We start from the raw sequence: 17,612 nt of genomic DNA, 5'->3' as shown, positions 1-17,612 counted from the left end.
TTTATTTTCTTTACAAAATGAGCCATGTTTTCAAATTCGAAAAAAACCCAGTAAAGTTTTTTTCGGTCTCGTTCCTGAAATCCACACTCACTCCACCCTTGTTCACCTGGAGAATCCGAAGGTTGGGCCAGATTAAACCCCAGACTGGACATGAACTCATCCGAATTCACGATCCCTTGTTTTCTTTTGAACAACCCATTTTCAAGCCACAATCCGATCCAATCCGAAAGCGGTCAGATTACTTCAGAACAGGTGGGTCCTGTGTTTCCTCATATGATGAGCCAAATGACAATTTTGACCACAACTGTATTGACAGTGTTGACACTGATAAGGTTTCTCTCCTATGTGTGTCCTCATGAATAACCAACTGAAATTTCAGACGAAAAACTTTGTTACGGTGTTGACACTGATAAAGTTTCTCTCTTGTGTGTGTCACATGAAAAGACAAAGAAAGTTTTTGACAAAAGGTTTTGTTATTATGGTGACACTGATAAGGTTATGCTAATATGTGTTGAAATACTTTCCCCCAAAATTTGGAATGTGAAATAATACACATCTCATATCCCTATACTGTATATCTAAGTGTCCGCAGTTTGTAAGCAAGTACAAAGATTGTCATTTGACAACTTTTCAGGACCTTGTCTTGCTCATTGTCAATGTTTTACCACAAGGGGGTTCTGTGTGACTGCTGGCAGAGAGAAAGAAGAGATGAGAGAGAAAACAGAGAGAACACAGAGAGAGGAGAAAACCTGAGCAAAAGGAACAGAAAGAAAGAGAGAGAGAGAAAGAGAGAGTTTAAGCAGGGGAGAGAGAAATACTGATAGAAAAATTAGAAATTAAAGCAGAGCAGAAGAGAGTGTGAGTGAGGGGAGGAGATAGAGAGGAGAGTGTGAGTGAGGGGAGGAGATAGAGAGGGCGGGTGTCTACAGACTGGCTAGCAGAGATAGGGTTCACAGGTGAGAGAAAGAGGAGAGGGGGAGGGGGAGGTAGGAGGGAGGGAGTGAGAGAGGGAGTGATAGAAACAGAGAGAGAAAGAATCAGGTCAGTGTTGTCGGCGTCATGGATGGTTTGAGGACAGCTCTGCTGATCATCTGCCTGCTCTGCACAGGTAATGCTGCACCTGGACGCCACCTGGGGCTTTGGGTGCACAGTAGAACACAATAATAAGAATGTTTTTTATTAAAAAAAAGGCTTTTATAAAAAGCTACATTTGGGGAAGGGGGATTTGGAACTGCAGGTGAATGGTCTTACCGCTGAGCTGTACCTAGAATTGAACAGAATAGACTTGTAACACTCATCTTAGCTTTGTTAGTTAGCGATCATTGTATCTAAGACTATCTTTGTGATTTGATGACTGGGTTGAAAACAAAGTTTTTCAATGTTTTTTTTGTTCATTGGTTTATTTTAATGTAAGTGAAATATTTTTTTGCAAACTCAATACTTGAGTTTAGTATTGCTGATTCATCAAAATGGAGTCTAAGGCTATCTTGTTTGTTTTAGATCAGTTGTGTCATCAATGTTCGCTGCTGATTGGCTTTGTCATATCTCTGTTTGATGGTGATTGGCTGTTTGCCTTGGGGTGGCATTGTTTGCACTATTTTTTTCTTTCCCAGACCCGATCAAAAGTTCACTGAGTTTGTGTGTGAGTTAATGTATATCAATTATTTGAGTGTCTATCGGTGTCCTGTTCCTCCTCCCCCTTCCCCCCTCCCCTCCCCCAGTGGGGGCCCAGGCCCCGGTCCTGTCCCTGGAGCCCAGGGTGGTGTGGGCCCTGCAGGGGGGGACAGCCAGTCTCCGCTGCCAGGTGGTCAGTGGGACGCAGCCCGTCCACCTGGAGTGGAGGAGAACCAACAACCAGCCGCTTCCAAGTAGAACACACACACACACACACTTACACACACACAGATACACACAGATACACACACACAGATACACACACACATACACACAGATACACAGATACACACACACAGATACACACACACAGATACACACAGATACACAGATACACACACACAGATACACACACACATACACACAGATACACACACACACACACACACACACAGATACACACAGATACACAGATACACACACACAGATACACACACACATAGATACACACACACACACATAGATACATGTACCCAGCCCAGTTCTAACCAGTTTGATCTGGTCTGTCCTAGACAATGTGAAGATCGGTCCAGATGGTTCTGTACTGACCGTGGCCGGGGTTCGGTCTGCTAACCAGGGCCAGTACCGTTGCATAGCAACCAGCCCGTCGGGGCGGAGCACGGCAACAGCTACTCTGACCATCAGAAGTAAGGAGGGAGGAGGGAGGGAGAGAGGGAGGGAGAGGGAGGGAGGGAGGGAGGGGGGGGAGGGAGAGAGAGAGGGAGAGGGGGAGAGGGAGAATGATGTGTGTTTGTGTGTATGAGTGTGTTTTTCGCATTTTCAGATTTGTAAGTGTGTGTATGTACGTGTGTGTGTGTTTGTACATGTGTGTGTGTCCGCATGGCTCCCCAGTGTCTCCTAAGGTGCGGGTGACCCCGGCAGGGCCCCTGCGTGTCCGACTGGGTGAACCTGTATCTCTGGAGTGCCGTGCCACAGGTAGGCCACGCCCCTCCGTCACCTGGCAACACCAGGGTTCCACCCATCAGCTTGTTACCACAGCAACCGATGACACCAGAACGCTGCAGGTTAGACACATGCATTACGCACATGCATGCACACACACACGCATGTATGTACACACACACTGGCATTCCAAATACATACATACACACTCACTCTCTAACACACACAATCAACACACACACATTACAGTAACACACGCATGCTGTACACACACACCACACACACACGCATACTGTGAACACTCACACCACACACACACCACAGTAACCACGGTAACACACCGTGCTGCAGGTGGCGGCGGCTCGTCCAGAGGACTCTGGCGTGTACATGTGCCAGGCAAGGAACAGCGAGGGCGTCGCCGAGGCCAAGGTCGAGGTCGTCGTCGATGGAGGCCAGGGCGTTTCCATGGCACCGGTGGCGTCCGTAACTAAGGCAGAGATCACAGCTGTGGAGGGTCGGACCATCACCATGGAGTGTCGTGCCCGGGGTAATCATGTATCTTAGTCATGCTATCACGCCTGATAATGCATATTCTAGTCAGGATCACGTATATTCTAGTCAGGATCATGTATATTCGAGTCAGGATCATGTATATTTGAGTCAGGATCATGTATATTCAGGGCAGGATCATGTATATTCTAGTCAAGATCATGTATATTCGAGTCAGGATCATGTATATTCGAGTCAGGATCATGTATATTCTAGTCAGGATCATTTATATTCTAGTCAGTATCATGTATTCTAGTCAGGATCATGTATATTCTAGTCAGTATCATGTATTCTAGTCAGGATCATGTATATTCTAGTCAGTATCATGTATTCTAGTCAGGATCATGTATTCTAGTCAGGATCATGTATTCTAGTCAGGATCATGTATTCTAGTCAGGATCATGTATATTCTAGTCAGGATCATGTATTCTAGTCAGGATCATGTATTCTAGTCAGGATAATGTATTCTAGTCAGGATCATGTATATTCTAGTCAGTATCATGTATTCTAGTCAGGATCATGTATTCTAGTCAGGATCATGTATTCTAGTCAGGATCATGTATTCTAGTCAGGATCATGTATATTCTAGTCAGTATCATGTATTCTAGTCAGGATCATGTATTCTAGTCAGGATCATGTATTCTAGTCAGGATCATGTATTCTAGTCAGGATCATGTATATTCTAGTCAGGATCATGTATTCTAGTCAGGATCATGTATTCTAGTCAGGATCATGTATTCTAGTCAGGATCATGTATTCTAGTCAGGATCATGTATATTCTAGTCAGGATCATGTATTCTAGTCAGGATCATGTATTCTAGTCAGGATCATGTATTCTAGTCAGGATCATGTATTCTAGTCAGGATCATGTATTCTAGTCAGGATCATGTATTCTAGTCAGGATCATGTATATTCGAGTCAGGATCATGTATATTCGAGTCAGGATCATGTATATTCTAGTCAGGATCATGTATATTCTAGTCAGTATCATGTATTCTAGTCAGGATCATGTATATTCTAGTCAGTATCATGTATTCTAGTCAGGATCATGTATATTCTAGTCAGTATCATGTATTCTAGTCAGGATCATGTATTCTAGTCAGGATCATGTATTCTAGTCAGGATCATGTATTCTAGTCAGGATCATGTATATTCTAGTCAGGATCATGTATTCTAGTCAGGATCATGTATTCTAGTCAGGATCATGTATTCTAGTCAGGATCATGTATATTCTAGTCAGGATCATGTATTCTAGTCAGGATCATGTATTCTAGTCAGGATCATGTATTCTAGTCAGGATCATGTATTCTAGTCAGGATCATGTATTCTAGTCAGGATCATGTATTCTAGTCAGGATCATGTATATTATGTCTGCTATCCGCCAGGATCCCCCCCCCCTGTCATCACCTGGTCCAAGCTGCGGGCCCCGTTACCGTGGAGACACAGGGTGGAGGGTGGAGTTCTGACTCTGACCAGCGTGGGGCGCCAGGACTCAGGACAGTACATCTGCAACGCCACCAACACACACGGCACCAGCCAGGCATACACACAGATGGAGGTGGACTGTGAGTAGTGTACCTGTGCATGTGTGTGTGTGCGTGCAATGAGGACCCCCCCACACACATAAACCCACACCCTGTGTGCCCTCCAGCCCCTCCCTACACCACCTGTCTTCCTGACCAGCTGCAACTCCGCCCCGGCGACGCCCTGCGCATCCAGTGCCTCGCCCACGGCACTCACCCAATCACGTTCCTCTGGACCCGGGTAGGCGGGGCTGCACTACCCCAGGGAGCGGAGACAACCCAGGACGGCAAGCTCCTGATTGGCCAGGTGCAGATGACTGACAGCGGGAGCTACAAATGTTTGGCCAGCAATCATGTGGGCTCCAGTGAGGCCCTGGCCAGGGTCACAGTGAAAGGTGAGATCATCTCTCTCTCTCTCTCTCTCTCTCTCTCTCTCTCTCTCTCTCTCTCTCTCTCTCTCTCTCTCTCTCTCTCTCTCTCTCTCTCTCTCTCTCTCTCTTGCTGTCCCTGTCTCTTTCTCATTGTCTCTCTCTCTGTCCCTCCCTCCCCCCTCCACAGCCTGACCCATCATGGCGTCCCACACTGATGACACGCATGTGTAGCTCCGCCTTTCCAACTCTACTGCAAGATGAGATCGTTTCCATGGAGACTCAGAAGCTATACACTGACCACAGAACCAATCATATAGCGTAGTTGCCCTGTTGCAGGTCAAATGAGGGATTTAAATTGATAATAAACTGGGTCTCATCTGTCGTCATGCATGTATATTAATATGTGTACTTAGTCATGTATTTCCAATCAGGTAAATACCCTTGCTTTACAGAAATAATCTCTAACACACGCACAAACAAACACGCACACACACATTTACACTCACACATGTACACACGCAGATGCACACATCTTCAATCTTCTAACGGAGGAGAGGAAACATCTGCACTCTTTCTCCTCCCCCCGCCCCCTCACTTCACAGAGGGGGAGGGGAGGAGGGGGGAGGGGACGAGGGGGGAGGGGACGAGGGAGGAGGGAAGGAGAGAGGAGATTAAAGGGATTGAAGGATTGCAAAGTTGAAGGAACATCTCATATAGTAAATGTGTGTGTGTGCATGTATGTGTGTGATTTGCGTGTGCATCTGTATGTGTGTGTGTGTGTAACACTTCCTTACACGTCATTTGAAACTGCTGTTTATATCAGAGTCCATTAGCTGCAATAGATCAACGTCCACACGCACACACACACACAAACACACACACACACAAACACACAGTCACTAATGCATGCTACTAGTTTACATTAGAGTCCCAGCACAGCTAAGAGTACACACCGGCACTGCATTAGTCAGAGTTATTATATACAGAACAGGAAGGAACCAATCAGGTGAGAGAAGTTTTTCCCAGGAAGTGAAAGGTCAAAGGAAGCGCACGCCCAGTCGGTTGCCACAGTTACCACCTGGATGGTTTTCCATAGTTTCCGCTTGATGGTTTCCCATTTGACTGGATGGAGCTTGAGACAAAATGGCCTCCAGTGAACTGCAGTATCATGTGTGATCATGTGATTATACTGTGTCACAGCTGGATCAGAGCAAGACTGTGTGACTGTGTGGACGGCAACAACCGTGACTATACACACAAGCACACATACACACATACACTCATATACACACTCATATACACACATACACACTCACATACACACATACACACACACACAGCACACTTGTATGTTTCATGCTAGCTATTGCTTTGTGGATTCTATAAAGTTTTGATTCCCTGGGACTTGGAGCCCTGCTCTGGACCCTGGATCCTGGGTCCTGGGTCCATGCAGGGCCGGGTCCTTCCTATAGGCGACATAGGCATGAAGAGAGGGCCGACAATTTCCCAAGTGCACACACACACTCACACACTCAGTAACATCTCCCCCCTTCACACACGCACACACAATTTTCCTATGTTGTTTTTCTCTATATTCTGTCTTCATGTGATTAAGCTGTTAAGTGGAGTGGTACCTCTACAGACACACAGGACCACACGCACGCCACACTACACACACACACACACACACAGACAAACACACACATGTCCGGTAGGCCATCCCTCAATGTGGTAACCCATAAGTCTGAGTGTTACTGTGGAATACTCTGGAAAATGTTGCCAAAGGGTAATGATTCAGCTTCTACAAAGTAGGTGACTGTAATTCAATACCTGTTAAGAATTCTCCGTCACTCCCTCTTTCCCCCCTACCTTTCTTTACTTTTCTTTCTCTGTATCTCTCTCTCCCCCGCTCTCCCCCTCCCTCCCTCTCCCCCTCTCTCTCTCTCTCCCCCTCTCTCTCTCCCCCCCCCTTCTCCCTCTCTCTCTCCCTCTCCCCCTTTCTCCCCCTCTCTCCCCCCCTCTCTCCCTCTCCCCCTCTCTCCCTCTCTCTCCCCCTCTCTCTCCACCTTTCTCCCCTCTCCCTCTCTCCCTCTCTCTCTCTCTCTCTCTCTCTCTCTCTCTCTCTCTCTCTCTCTCTCTCTCTCTCTCTCTCTCTCCCTCTCTCTCCCCCTCTCTCTCTGCCTCCCCTCTATGTCTCTCCCTATATTTAGCACTTGAGCACGCACTCACATTCTCATATTTGACCAACTTTGGTTGTGGAGGCAAAACACCAAGCAGGCAGGAAACCGTTGTTGGTGTTTCAGTGGGAGATGTTGTGGTCTGACCACATCCAGGTCGGTCCCCTGACAGATCAAACACGCTCCTGCTCCTCGTCCTCTGACGCTTCTGAGCGACAGCCCTCCATGTCACCGTGACGACAAAAGCCTTTTGTGTACTATATGGAAGTGTGTTCATACATTTAGCTGTGTTGCTTTTAACTGTGTTGTGTTGTTGTGTACTGGATCTCCCAGCAAATGTAAAGTATCCGTACAGCTGGTGTTGTGCACGGTCCCTGTGACAGTAACTAACACGAGACAGGAAGTTTACCAGAGGCAAGTGTTGGGTTACTTCTGATTTTTCTCTGACGCAAAACGGAAGTATTCTTAGTGGTGATGTGCGTGTGTGTGTGTGTGGTGATGTGTGTGTGTGTCTTATTAGTGGTGATGTGGTGTGTGTGTGGTCACATGCACATGTGTGTGATTACTTAAGCGATAGAGACAGAAGGAGGGGGGAGGAGACCGAAGGAGAGAGTGGATGAAACATGAGAGAGAGAGAGAGAGAGGGAGGGAGAGAGAAAGGGAGAGAGAGAGAGAGAGAGAGAGAGAGAGAGAGAGAGAGAGAGAGAGGGAGAGAATGATAGAGAGAGAGAGAGAGAGAGAGAGAGAGAGAGAGAGATGGGTTTTGAATGACTTACTGGAAACAGCAGCTGTTTAGATTGTTACTCATACAGTGAGTGTCTGTCCTTTTCTCTCTCTCTCTCTCTCTCTCTCTCTCTCTCTCTCTCTCTCTCTCTCTATCTCATACTCTCTCTTTCCATTTCTCTCAAGAGGGTGATTTCCTGAAACTGTGCCAGTGGAGCATAAGGCTGTGTGTGTGTGAGAGAGCAAGAGGGAGAGAGAGGAAGAGGGAGAGAGAGCAAGAGGGAGAGAGAGCAAGAGGAGAGGCTGGGGCAAAGGTCGTGTCCAGTCTCTGTCTCAGACACGCGGTAAGAGATCGAGAGAGAGAGAGAGAGAGAGAGAGAGAGAGAGAGAGAGAAAAAGGAAGAAGGGATTTCTTGGTTTTCAGAACCAGACAAACACAGCAAAGAGGAGAAGTTAAACACGAGGATCTTGTTTTGTCTGCGAGGAGTTTCCCTCTTCTTGCCCCCAACATCAAGGATCCTGTAAAGTTGTCGTTTATTCATTGTTGATTCAGATCTCTTTGTCTTTCCCTCCTGGGTTCAGTCTGCCTGGCTCCTGCGTCTGTCAGCTCATCCATCATGAGGGAGGACTCGTGGCCGTACTGGGTGAGTCCATCAGAAGATATTCATTCACGTGTGTGTGCCGTGTGTTTTCTGAGTGGGCTTGTCAGTATGGGTGTGTTTGTGCGCTTGTGTGTGTGTATGTGTGTGTTTGTTGTGTATCAGTGTAGGTTTGTGTTATACTCAGCTAATTCACAACTGTGAGAATGTGTTACTATGTGTTACTATGTGTTACTATGTGTTACTATGTGTTACTATGTGCTAATGTTCTAAAGCATGAAAGATGACAGCAGGATAATGATAACACTACACACACACACACACACATAGACACACACACACACACAAACACACACACGGTGCCTGGTAGTTAATGTGCCACTTCTGTATTTTTCTGCTGTGACCACAAAAGACAGACAGAGAGACAGTTAAGCAAGCATGCAGACAGACAGACAGACAGTTAAGCAAGCATGCAGACAGACAGACAGTTAAGCATGCAGACAGACAGACAGACAGTTACCTAAGCAAGCATGCAGACAGACAGAAAGACAGAGAGAAAGAGAGGACGAGAGAGAGGGAAAGAGAGATAAAGACATGTAACCTCTAACACAGTGAGTACTGTGAAGGGCTGTGTTCATGAAGAGGCTCTGTGAGAGCGGCCTTCTGTTTGACCACACAATCTGTTCCCCATGACCTCACACTCATGTACTGTCACACACATACACACATACAGCTAACAGAAACACACACATAGGCACACACACGTACACAAAATCACATGGCATATTTTGCCAGAACAAACACTAGCATGCATACATACAGACACACTACCTCCACCTCTAAATTCCTCCTCTTCCTCCTCCTCTTCCTTATCATCTTCCTCCTCCTCTTCCTCCTCCTCCTCCTCCTCCTCTTCCTCCTCTTCCTCTTCCTCCTCCTCCTCTTCCTCTTCCTCTTCCTCTTCCTCCTCCTCCTCCTCCTCGTCTTCCCTCCTCCTCTTCCTCCTCCTCTTCCTCCTCCTCCTCCTCCTCCTCCTCCTCCTCCTCTTCCTCCTCCTCCTCTTCCCTCCTCCTCCCAGGTGTTTTGCTGAGTGTGCAGTGGACACAGGCAGGCACAGACTGTTCTGACGGATATCAGATCGTTAATGGGAATGCTTGGGTAAGATAAAGGGGGCTGGGTGTGAGGGTGGGGGATGAGGGGTGGAGGTGAGGGGGATGAGGGGTGGAGGTGAGGGGGATGAGGGGGTGGTGGAGAGATGAGGGGTGGTGGGAGGGGGATGAGGGGTGGAGGTGAGGGGGATGAGGGGTGGAGGTGAGGGGGATGAGGGGTGGAGGTGAGGGGGATGAGGGGTGGTGGGAGAGATGAGGGGTGGTGGGAGGGGATGAGGGGTGGAGGTGAGGGGGATGAGGGGTGGAGGTGAGGGGAATGAGGGGTGGAGGTGAGGGGGATGAGGGGGTGGTGGGAGGGGAATGAGGGGTGGAGGTGAGGGGGATGAGGGTGGTGGGAGGGGAATGAGGGGTGGAGGTGAGGGGGATGAGGGGTGGTGGGAGGGGAATGAGGGGTGGAGGTGAGGGGATGAGGGGTGGTGGGAGGGGAATGAGGGGTGGAGGTGAGGGGGATGAGGGGTGGTGGGAGGGGAATGAGGGGTGGAGGTGAGGGGGATGAGGGGTGGTGGGAGGGGAATGAGGGGTGGAGGTGAGGGGGATGAGGGGTGGTGGGAGAGATGAGGGGTGGTGGGAGGGGTATGAGGGGTGGTGGTGTGGTGTAGTGGCATCTACAGTAGTGTCTGGAGTGGTACAGTAAACCTCAGTGTGTTTTCTTCAGATTACGACGAGTGTGCCGATAATACTGAGCACTGTGGACGTAATAAACAATGCTTCAACACGAATGGCAGCTTTAACTGCATGTGCAAGTCTGGTTTTGAACCGTCGACCCTGAACAACTCCAAGACTGACGATTGTCAGGTGAGTCCCCACATGTCCCTCTCTCTCTCTCTCTCTCTCTCTCTCTCTCTCTCTCTCCTCTCTCTCTCTCTCTCTCTCTCTCTCTCTCTCTCTCTCTCTCTCTCTCCCTCTCCCTCTCTCTCCCCCTCTCTTTTTCTATCTTATTCAAACCCTCTCTTCCTCCTCAGATAAGAATGAATGTTATGAGAACAAGACACTCTGTGGTCCAGAAGAAGGCGGGGCCTGCCACAACACTCACGGCAGATACTGGTGTCAGTGTAAACCTGGATACAGTAACTATGGCAACAACCAGTCCATGTGCACAGGTGAGCAACTGGACCATGATGCATTGCTTCGCCCCCCCCCCCCACCTGGAAGAGGAAGCGAGAGGGCTTCGTTCCGTTTCTGCTTCCCCTCCTCTCCTCTGGTTTGAACAGGGCCAGCGGGCCTTGTTCCATTCCTACTCTCACTGCCTTCACGCGGCTCGCTGCCCTCTCCTCTGTCGGCTCCAGCCTCCAGGACCAGTTCCAATCTTCTTCTGCTCTCTTTCCCTGCTCACTCCACGGAGGGCTGAGCAGCTTTCTAAACTCCTGAGAAATTTAGAAAAAGCACATGCCACTGTGTTGTGATGCTATGGTGTGTTCTAGGGTGTGTCGCTACGGTGTGTTGCTATGGCGTGTTTTCTATGGCGTGTTGCTATGGGGAAATGTACAATGTTGCTGATCCTGTTGCGTTCTCATGCTTCCTCTCCCAGAGTTGAAATGTGACCAGTTCAAAGATGACGCTGACCAGGACCAGGTGAGCTCCACACACCTCCCGCCCCCCAAACAAACCTTTCAGCCTGCCCATTTTATTTTAACATCCCTGCAGCTTACATTCTCTCCCCTGTGTGTACCTCCCTCTCCCCATCCCCCCCCCCGCCCTCCCCTCCAGGCCCTCCCAGGTCTGTCGGCCTTCCTCTCCCAGCTCCAGAGCAGCTGTCTGGGGATGACAGGGTCTGGCTCCCCTGGTCGCACTGGAGAGGTGCTGCTGGAGGTACCGAACACACACACACATGCACACACACATGCACACACACACACTGGAGAGGTGCTACTGGATGTACTGAACAATACATGCACACACACACGCTGACACACACACATACAGCTAACAAACAAACATACATACAAAAATACACAACTCCTACAAGTGCATACACACACACGCACAAATTCACACAGGCACTTTTTTCTAACTTTCTGCTTCCTGTTTGCCTTCCTGTTCGCCAGAACTTGTTTACAGCTACCGACGAAATGTTGTCCCCTGGTCACCTAGGCAACCGGGTAAAAGCAAGCAGGTTGCTAAGCACTATGGAGAACGCTGTACGGTTTATTGTTCCCCAGCTCCATGACAACCACACACGGATGGAAACAGAACACACAGGTTATTTACGTTCCAAAAATGTCACTTAAATGTACAGCTCCAACCTGACCATGACCTAATTATGGTATCGTTGCCACGGGAACAGAGGCGGAGATTGAACTCAAGAGGTCAAGGACGCCACCCACTGGAATGATCCTGTTGACAAATCAGAATGCGGGTCTGAAGACCAGCTGGGAGATCGCCCGAAACAGAACATACCAAGGTAATGATGATAATGATGATGATGATGATGATGATGGTGATGATGGTGATGATGATGATGATGATGGTGATGATGGGGATGATGATGATGGTGATGATGATGAAGATGGTGGTGATGATGATGATGATGATGATGATGATGATAATGATGATGATAGCTCTTCTCTGCTCAGGTTTTGCCTTCGCTGCTCTAGTCTCCTATAAGAACTTGTCTCAGTCTCTCAACAACAACGATTCGTTTGAGAACCTGGACGACGACCACCCAGAACCAGACGAGAACCGTCGGCCCAGCTACCAGGTGAGGAACCATAACCACTGAGAACCACTTAAAACCAGTAAGAATCACTTAGAACCATAACCACTAAGAACCATACCCACTTAGAACCAGTAAGAACCACTTAGAACCAGTAAGAATCACTTAGAACCATAACCACTAAGAACCATACCCACTTAGAACCAGTAAGAACCACTTAGAACCAGTAAGAATCACTTAGAACCATACCCACTAAGAACCATACCCACTTAAAACCTATAAGAACCACTTAGAACCAGTAAGAATCATACCAGTAACTCTGTAGCACCTGTGACCAGGTGGCGTCCAGTGTGGTGACGGTCGTCGTTAGCAACACAGACACCAAGAAGCTGGACCAGAATGTCAGCATCACTCTCAGACGTCTGGAGGTAAAGTAGGATGGGGGGGAGGAGGGGGAGGGGAGGGAGGGAGGAGGGGCAGGGGAGTAGGGGGGGAGGAGGGGAGGGGAGGAGGGGGGGAGGGGAGGAGGGGGAGGGGAGGGAGGGGAGGGAGGGGAGGGAGGGGAGGGAGGGGAGGGGAGGGGAGGAGGGGAGGGGAGGGAGGGAGGAGGGGGAGGGGAGGAGGGGGGAGGAGGGGGAAGTGACTGGAGCAGGCCTTTGTACAATGATCTAAAAACCTCACCAACTTTTTCACAGGAAGGGAAGGAGTCGGAGGACAGGAAGTTCACCTGTGTGTTCTGGGAGGAGGGGGGGCCTGGCCATGGAGGGGGCGTGGTCAAGGAGAGGCTGCAGCACAGCGAAGTCCAACGTCACACACACCGCCTGCACCTGCAGTCACCTGAGCAGCTTCGCTGTGCTGATGGCCCTCTACCCTGTGGAGGTGAGGATCACACACACACACACATACAGACACACACACACTAGTTAAGCTTTCCTTTCTTTCCATCTTCCCCCCCCCCCCCTCCAGCACACCCTCCAGCTGGTGCTGCTGACCCGGGTGGGGCTGGCCGTGTCTCTGGTGTGTCTGGCTCTGAGCATCGCGACCTTCGCCCTCTGCCTCTCGCTCCAGGGGACGCGGAACACCATCCACCTGCACGCCTGCATCTGCCTCTTCCTCGCTGACCCTCGTCTTCATCACCGGCATCTCCCGCACAGAGCCCCAGGTGAGGATGTGTGTGTGTGTGCACAGAGCCCCAGGTGAGGATGTGTGTGTGTGTGTAAGCATCAAAAAGGGAGAGGGTGAGACAGAGAGAGACAGTGTTTGTATCTGTCTTAACCCTTCTTTCAACTCCCCCCCCCCTCCCCCCCCCCTCCCCTCCCCCCCTCCTTCTCCTCCCTCCTCCTCCAGTGGGGGTGCAGCCTGGTGGCGGGCCTGCTGCACCTGTTCTTCCTGTGCTCGTTCTGCTGGATGCTCCTGGAGGGGGTGCAGCTGTACCGTATGGTGGTGCAGGTGTTCAACACCTCCGTCCGGCCGCTGCACCTCCACGCCGTGGGCTACGGCCTGCCGCTCCTGGTCGTCACCGTGTCCGCCATCTCACGGCCCCACGGATACGGCACCAAGCAGTAGTAAGGGAGGGGGGGAGGGGGTGTTCATGTCTGTCCATCGCTGATGACCTCATGTCTGTCCCTCACTGATGACATCATCTCTGTCCCTCACTAATGACCTCATGTCTGTCCCTCACTGATGATGACATCATCTCTGTCTATCACTGATGACGTCATGTTTGTCTCTCACTGATGACCTCATCTCTGTCTCTCACTGATGACCTCATGTCTGTCCCTCACTGATGACCTCATGTCTGTCCCTCACTGATGACCTCATCTCGGTCCCTAACTAATGACCTCATCTGTCTCTCACTGATTACCTCATGTCTGTCTCTCACTGATGACCTCATGTTTGTCTCTCACTGATGACCTCATCTCTGTCTCTCACTGATGACCTCATGTCTGTCCCTCACTGATGACCTCATGTCTGTCCCTCACTGATGACCTCATCTCGGTCCCTAACTAATGACCTCATCTCTGTCTCTCACTGATTACCTCATGTCTGTCTCTCACTGATGACCTCATGTATGCAGGGTTCTAAATTAACTTTTTTGATCACCAGCCAATGTGGCTACTTTAGAAAGTTACCAGCCAATCAGAATTTCCACTAGCCAAATTCTTTCCGGTGAAAATAAGAACAATGAGTTTCACTGAATGCATTTGATCATTTTATTAACATTGTTGGAATGAAAAACACAGAAAATTAAGTAAAATGAAGCACAGAAGTATGATGCAAGGGTATGTGAAATCACCAACACGTGACTAAGTAAGGACACGATTTATTGTAAATGGCTAAAACGTCCATTCGCGTCATGAGATTGACTCCTGCCCATGCATTTACAGTAACGTTTTGTCCTAAGCAGGCATTAATTAAACTGACCTAATATACTTTTTATTAAGAACAGTGTATTTACATTACAGAAGACGGCGTAGACTACATGCGGCAATCCTTACAAAACATGACAACATTTTCATTGTCAAACACAAGCCATTCCCAACCCATCAGCCATTTGGCATTACATTTTCTTTTCTTCGTTTCTCTAGTGCTATCAATATCCTCATCCCCTGCCTCGTTCCTCTTCTCGCCCCCAGAAGTTTGTCCTAACCTCCGCCGCATTAAGTTAACTTTTTACTTTACTACTCTAGCTAGCTCTTAATACCTCCTATGATCTGCTATACTTCGTTTTACTTCTTCCTTGTGTTTTCTGGTGGACGCTCAGTTCGTTTCCACGGTTTCTCGCGCCGGTTTCACTTCAACTGCGCGCAGCCAATGGGCGTATAAAATGTTATCACGTAGCATTACGGCACAGTGTTCATGGGAAACTTAGGAAGTACTGCCAGGCCAGGGGGATAAATTACCGAGAACCATGCCGAGAACAGAGCCTTATGTATCATTCATGTAATGCCTCATGTATCACCGGCCAAACTGGCTAGTGAGTTTTTATTAACACCCGCCAAAATGAATTTTAACCCGCATTTGGCGGTTTGGCGGGTGTTAATTTAGAACCCTGCATGTATGTCTCTTACTGATGACCTCATCTCTGTCTCTCACTGATGACCTCATGTCTGTCCCTCACTGATGACCTCATCTCTGTCCCTCACTGATGACCTCATGTCTGTCCCTCATTGATGATGACATAATCTCTGTCCTTCACTGATGACTTCATGTCTGTCCCTCACTGATGACCTTATCTCTGTCTCTCACTGATGACGTCATGTTTGTCTCTCACTGATTACCTCATCTCTGTCTATCACTGATGACGTCATGTTTGTCTCTCACTGATGACCTCATGTCTGTCCCTCAGTGATGACCTCATCTCGGTCCCTCACTGATGACCTCATCTCTGTCTCTCACTGATTACCTCATGTCTGTCTCTCACTGGTGACCTCATGTCTGTCTCTCACTGATGACCTCATGTCTGTCCCTCACTGATGACCTCATCTCTGTCTCTCACTGGTGACCTCATGTCTGTCTCTCACTGATGACCTCATGTCTGTCCCTCACTGATGACCTCATCTCTGTCCCAGTTGCTGGCTGTCTCTTGAACATGGCCTCATGTGGAGTTTCTTCGGTCCTGTGTGCACCATCGTGTTCGTAAACGTCATCTTCTTCCTGGTCACCATGTGGAGGCTGGCCCAGAAGTTCACCAGCCTCAACCCAGAAGTCTCCCAGCTGCGCAAGATCAGGTGGAGGACGTGTGTGTGTGTCAGTGTGTGTGTCTAAATAAGCTGGGTATGTGTGTGTACGTACGTGTGTCTATGTGTGTGTCTGATTGTGTGTGTGTGTGTGTGTGTCCAGGGTGTTTACATTGACGGCCGCGGCACAGCTGTGTGTGCTGGGTGTGATGTGGATGCTGGGAGCGCTGCTGTTCCAGGACCATGGCTCCCCCGCACTGCTCTACCTCTTCACCGCCTTCAACAGCCTGCAGGGGGCGCTGTTCTTCATCCTGCACTGCCTGCTCTCCAAACAGGTGTGGGGGGGGTACCTGTATGTGAGTGTGTGTGTGTGTGAGGGGGGGGGGGGTGTGTGTGTAACTGTGTGAGTGTGTGTGTGTGGGGGGGTGTATGTGTGTGTGTAAGTGTGTGAGTGTGTGTGTGTGTGTGGGGGGGGGTTGTGTATGTGTGTGAGTGTGTGAGTGTGTGTGTGTGTGTGTGTGTGTGTGTAGATAGAGAGAGTCTGAGTGTGTCTCTGCTCCCTCCTGCAGGTGAGAGAGGAGTACAGCAACTTCCTGTCCTGCATCTGCACACCAAAGAAGAAGAGATACTCGGACCTCAGTACCACCAACCCCTCCAGCCAATCACAGGTGCTCTACACACACACACACATATACAGGTATTAACACACACAAAGACATTCACACTCACTCCTTTCTTGTGTTCTGTGGTTGCCAGGGGTTGCAGAGTCACCACACTGGAGAATCTCAGATCTGAACTCCCACAATACATTGTGAACCATCTGTCCGCCATTCTGCAACTTCCCTTCAGCCAATCACGCCTGGTTTCATCCAATAGGAGCCCTTGTTACTGTAAGCCTCATGTTAGCCAATAGGAGGAAAGCATTTGTAGTACAATACTTTAGCTTTATAAACCAATGATGCTGTAGAATAAGGTACGTCACAAGGACAGGTTTTCCTGTGAAAATTAATACATCAGGATGTAGGAATCCTCAGCTTGAATCACAGCTACAGTAGATGGTACACATTGTTTATTTTGAGATTTACATGTTGACTGTTTAGCGTAGACCATCTTTGGTATTTAGAAAGAAAGGGGGATTCACTGCAAAGATACGAGACAAGCGACCAAATATTTTATCACTCAGTTTTTGTGTATATGTGGTTTAAAGAATCTGTAATATATATAATCGTGCATATTTAAATAAGGGCTTTCTTTACAGAACAATGGCCGACCTTATTTTTCTATGAGAATGTAATATTTTCCACACTTTTCAACAAAATATTTCAACCGTTTTTGTGTTATTTTTGTATTAAACGTTTTTGAAATGTATGTGTGTGCGTGTGTGTGTGCCGTCATTTTGTATTTTACACGCGCAGACACAGGTAGAATACAGGTGGAGCCCACGCTCTCCTGTGCATCTCTCTGTCAGTCTGGTTCCACGTTCCCTGTTCCCTCATCATGTTTCTCAAGTGCCGAAGTTCACGCACGCATTCAAATGATCTTGCGGCACATCACAAGCCTCCACCCGCCCAACCGTCAAACGTGACAGGGA

The 17,612-nt window shown here is 48.8% G+C and overlaps 2 protein-coding genes across 3 annotated transcripts; both read left to right on the top strand.

Annotated features, from left to right (window-relative positions):
* Positions 1–2: 2 nt before the first annotated feature.
* LOC134009061 (basement membrane-specific heparan sulfate proteoglycan core protein-like) lies at positions 3–5,406 on the top strand. 2 transcript variants are annotated; one of them, XM_062448745.1, is made up of 8 exons: positions 3–252; positions 1,722–1,868; positions 2,187–2,321; positions 2,527–2,699; positions 2,929–3,124; positions 4,512–4,691; positions 4,778–5,044; positions 5,208–5,406. In XM_062448745.1, exons 1-8 carry the CDS (start codon positions 18–20, stop codon positions 5,210–5,212), a joined length of 1,338 nt encoding a protein of 445 aa, XP_062304729.1. In that variant the 5' UTR covers positions 3–17; the 3' UTR covers positions 5,213–5,406. The 2 variants fall into 2 exon arrangements, with proteins under 2 accessions (XP_062304729.1, XP_062304730.1); XM_062448746.1 differs by lacking the exon at positions 3–252 and adding an exon at positions 955–1,108.
* Positions 5,407–9,670: 4,264 nt separating this feature from the next.
* On the top strand, positions 9,671–17,389 carry LOC134009209 (adhesion G protein-coupled receptor E5-like; the record flags this gene model as incomplete). Its single annotated transcript, XM_062448934.1, is given in 18 exon segments — positions 9,671–9,677; positions 10,344–10,484; positions 10,651–10,788; positions 11,217–11,260; positions 11,396–11,497; positions 11,734–11,887; positions 11,973–12,089; positions 12,262–12,386; positions 12,680–12,769; positions 13,037–13,102; positions 13,104–13,220; positions 13,308–13,463; positions 13,465–13,503; positions 13,689–13,906; positions 15,914–16,072; positions 16,185–16,356; positions 16,591–16,689; positions 16,778–17,389. Coding segments are annotated over 18 exon segments (1,983 nt in total), but the record flags the coding sequence as incomplete, so codon positions are not given.
* Between the last annotated feature and the right edge of the window lie 223 nt (positions 17,390–17,612).

Source organism: Osmerus eperlanus, chromosome 22 (assembly GCF_963692335.1).
Source record: "Osmerus eperlanus chromosome 22, fOsmEpe2.1, whole genome shotgun sequence".
Classification (NCBI taxonomy): domain Eukaryota; kingdom Metazoa; phylum Chordata; class Actinopteri; order Osmeriformes; family Osmeridae; genus Osmerus; species Osmerus eperlanus.
Note: the sequence above shows the minus strand (reverse complement) of the source record. Positions and strands in the feature narration are given on the sequence as shown.

What these genes read in the sequence shown, in the direction of transcription:
- LOC134009061 (XM_062448745.1), top strand. Translation starts at nt 18, where the DNA reads ATGAGCCATGTTTTCAAATTCGAAAAAAACCCAGTAAAGTTTTTTTCG. An exon ending in GTCAGATTACTTCAGAACAG is followed by an intron (nt 253 to 1,721) that starts GTGGGTCCTGTG and finishes CCCCTCCCCCAG; the next exon opens with TGGGGGCCCAGGCCCCGGTC. An exon ending in ATGACACCAGAACGCTGCAG is followed by an intron (nt 2,700 to 2,928) that starts GTTAGACACATG and finishes ACCGTGCTGCAG; the next exon opens with GTGGCGGCGGCTCGTCCAGA.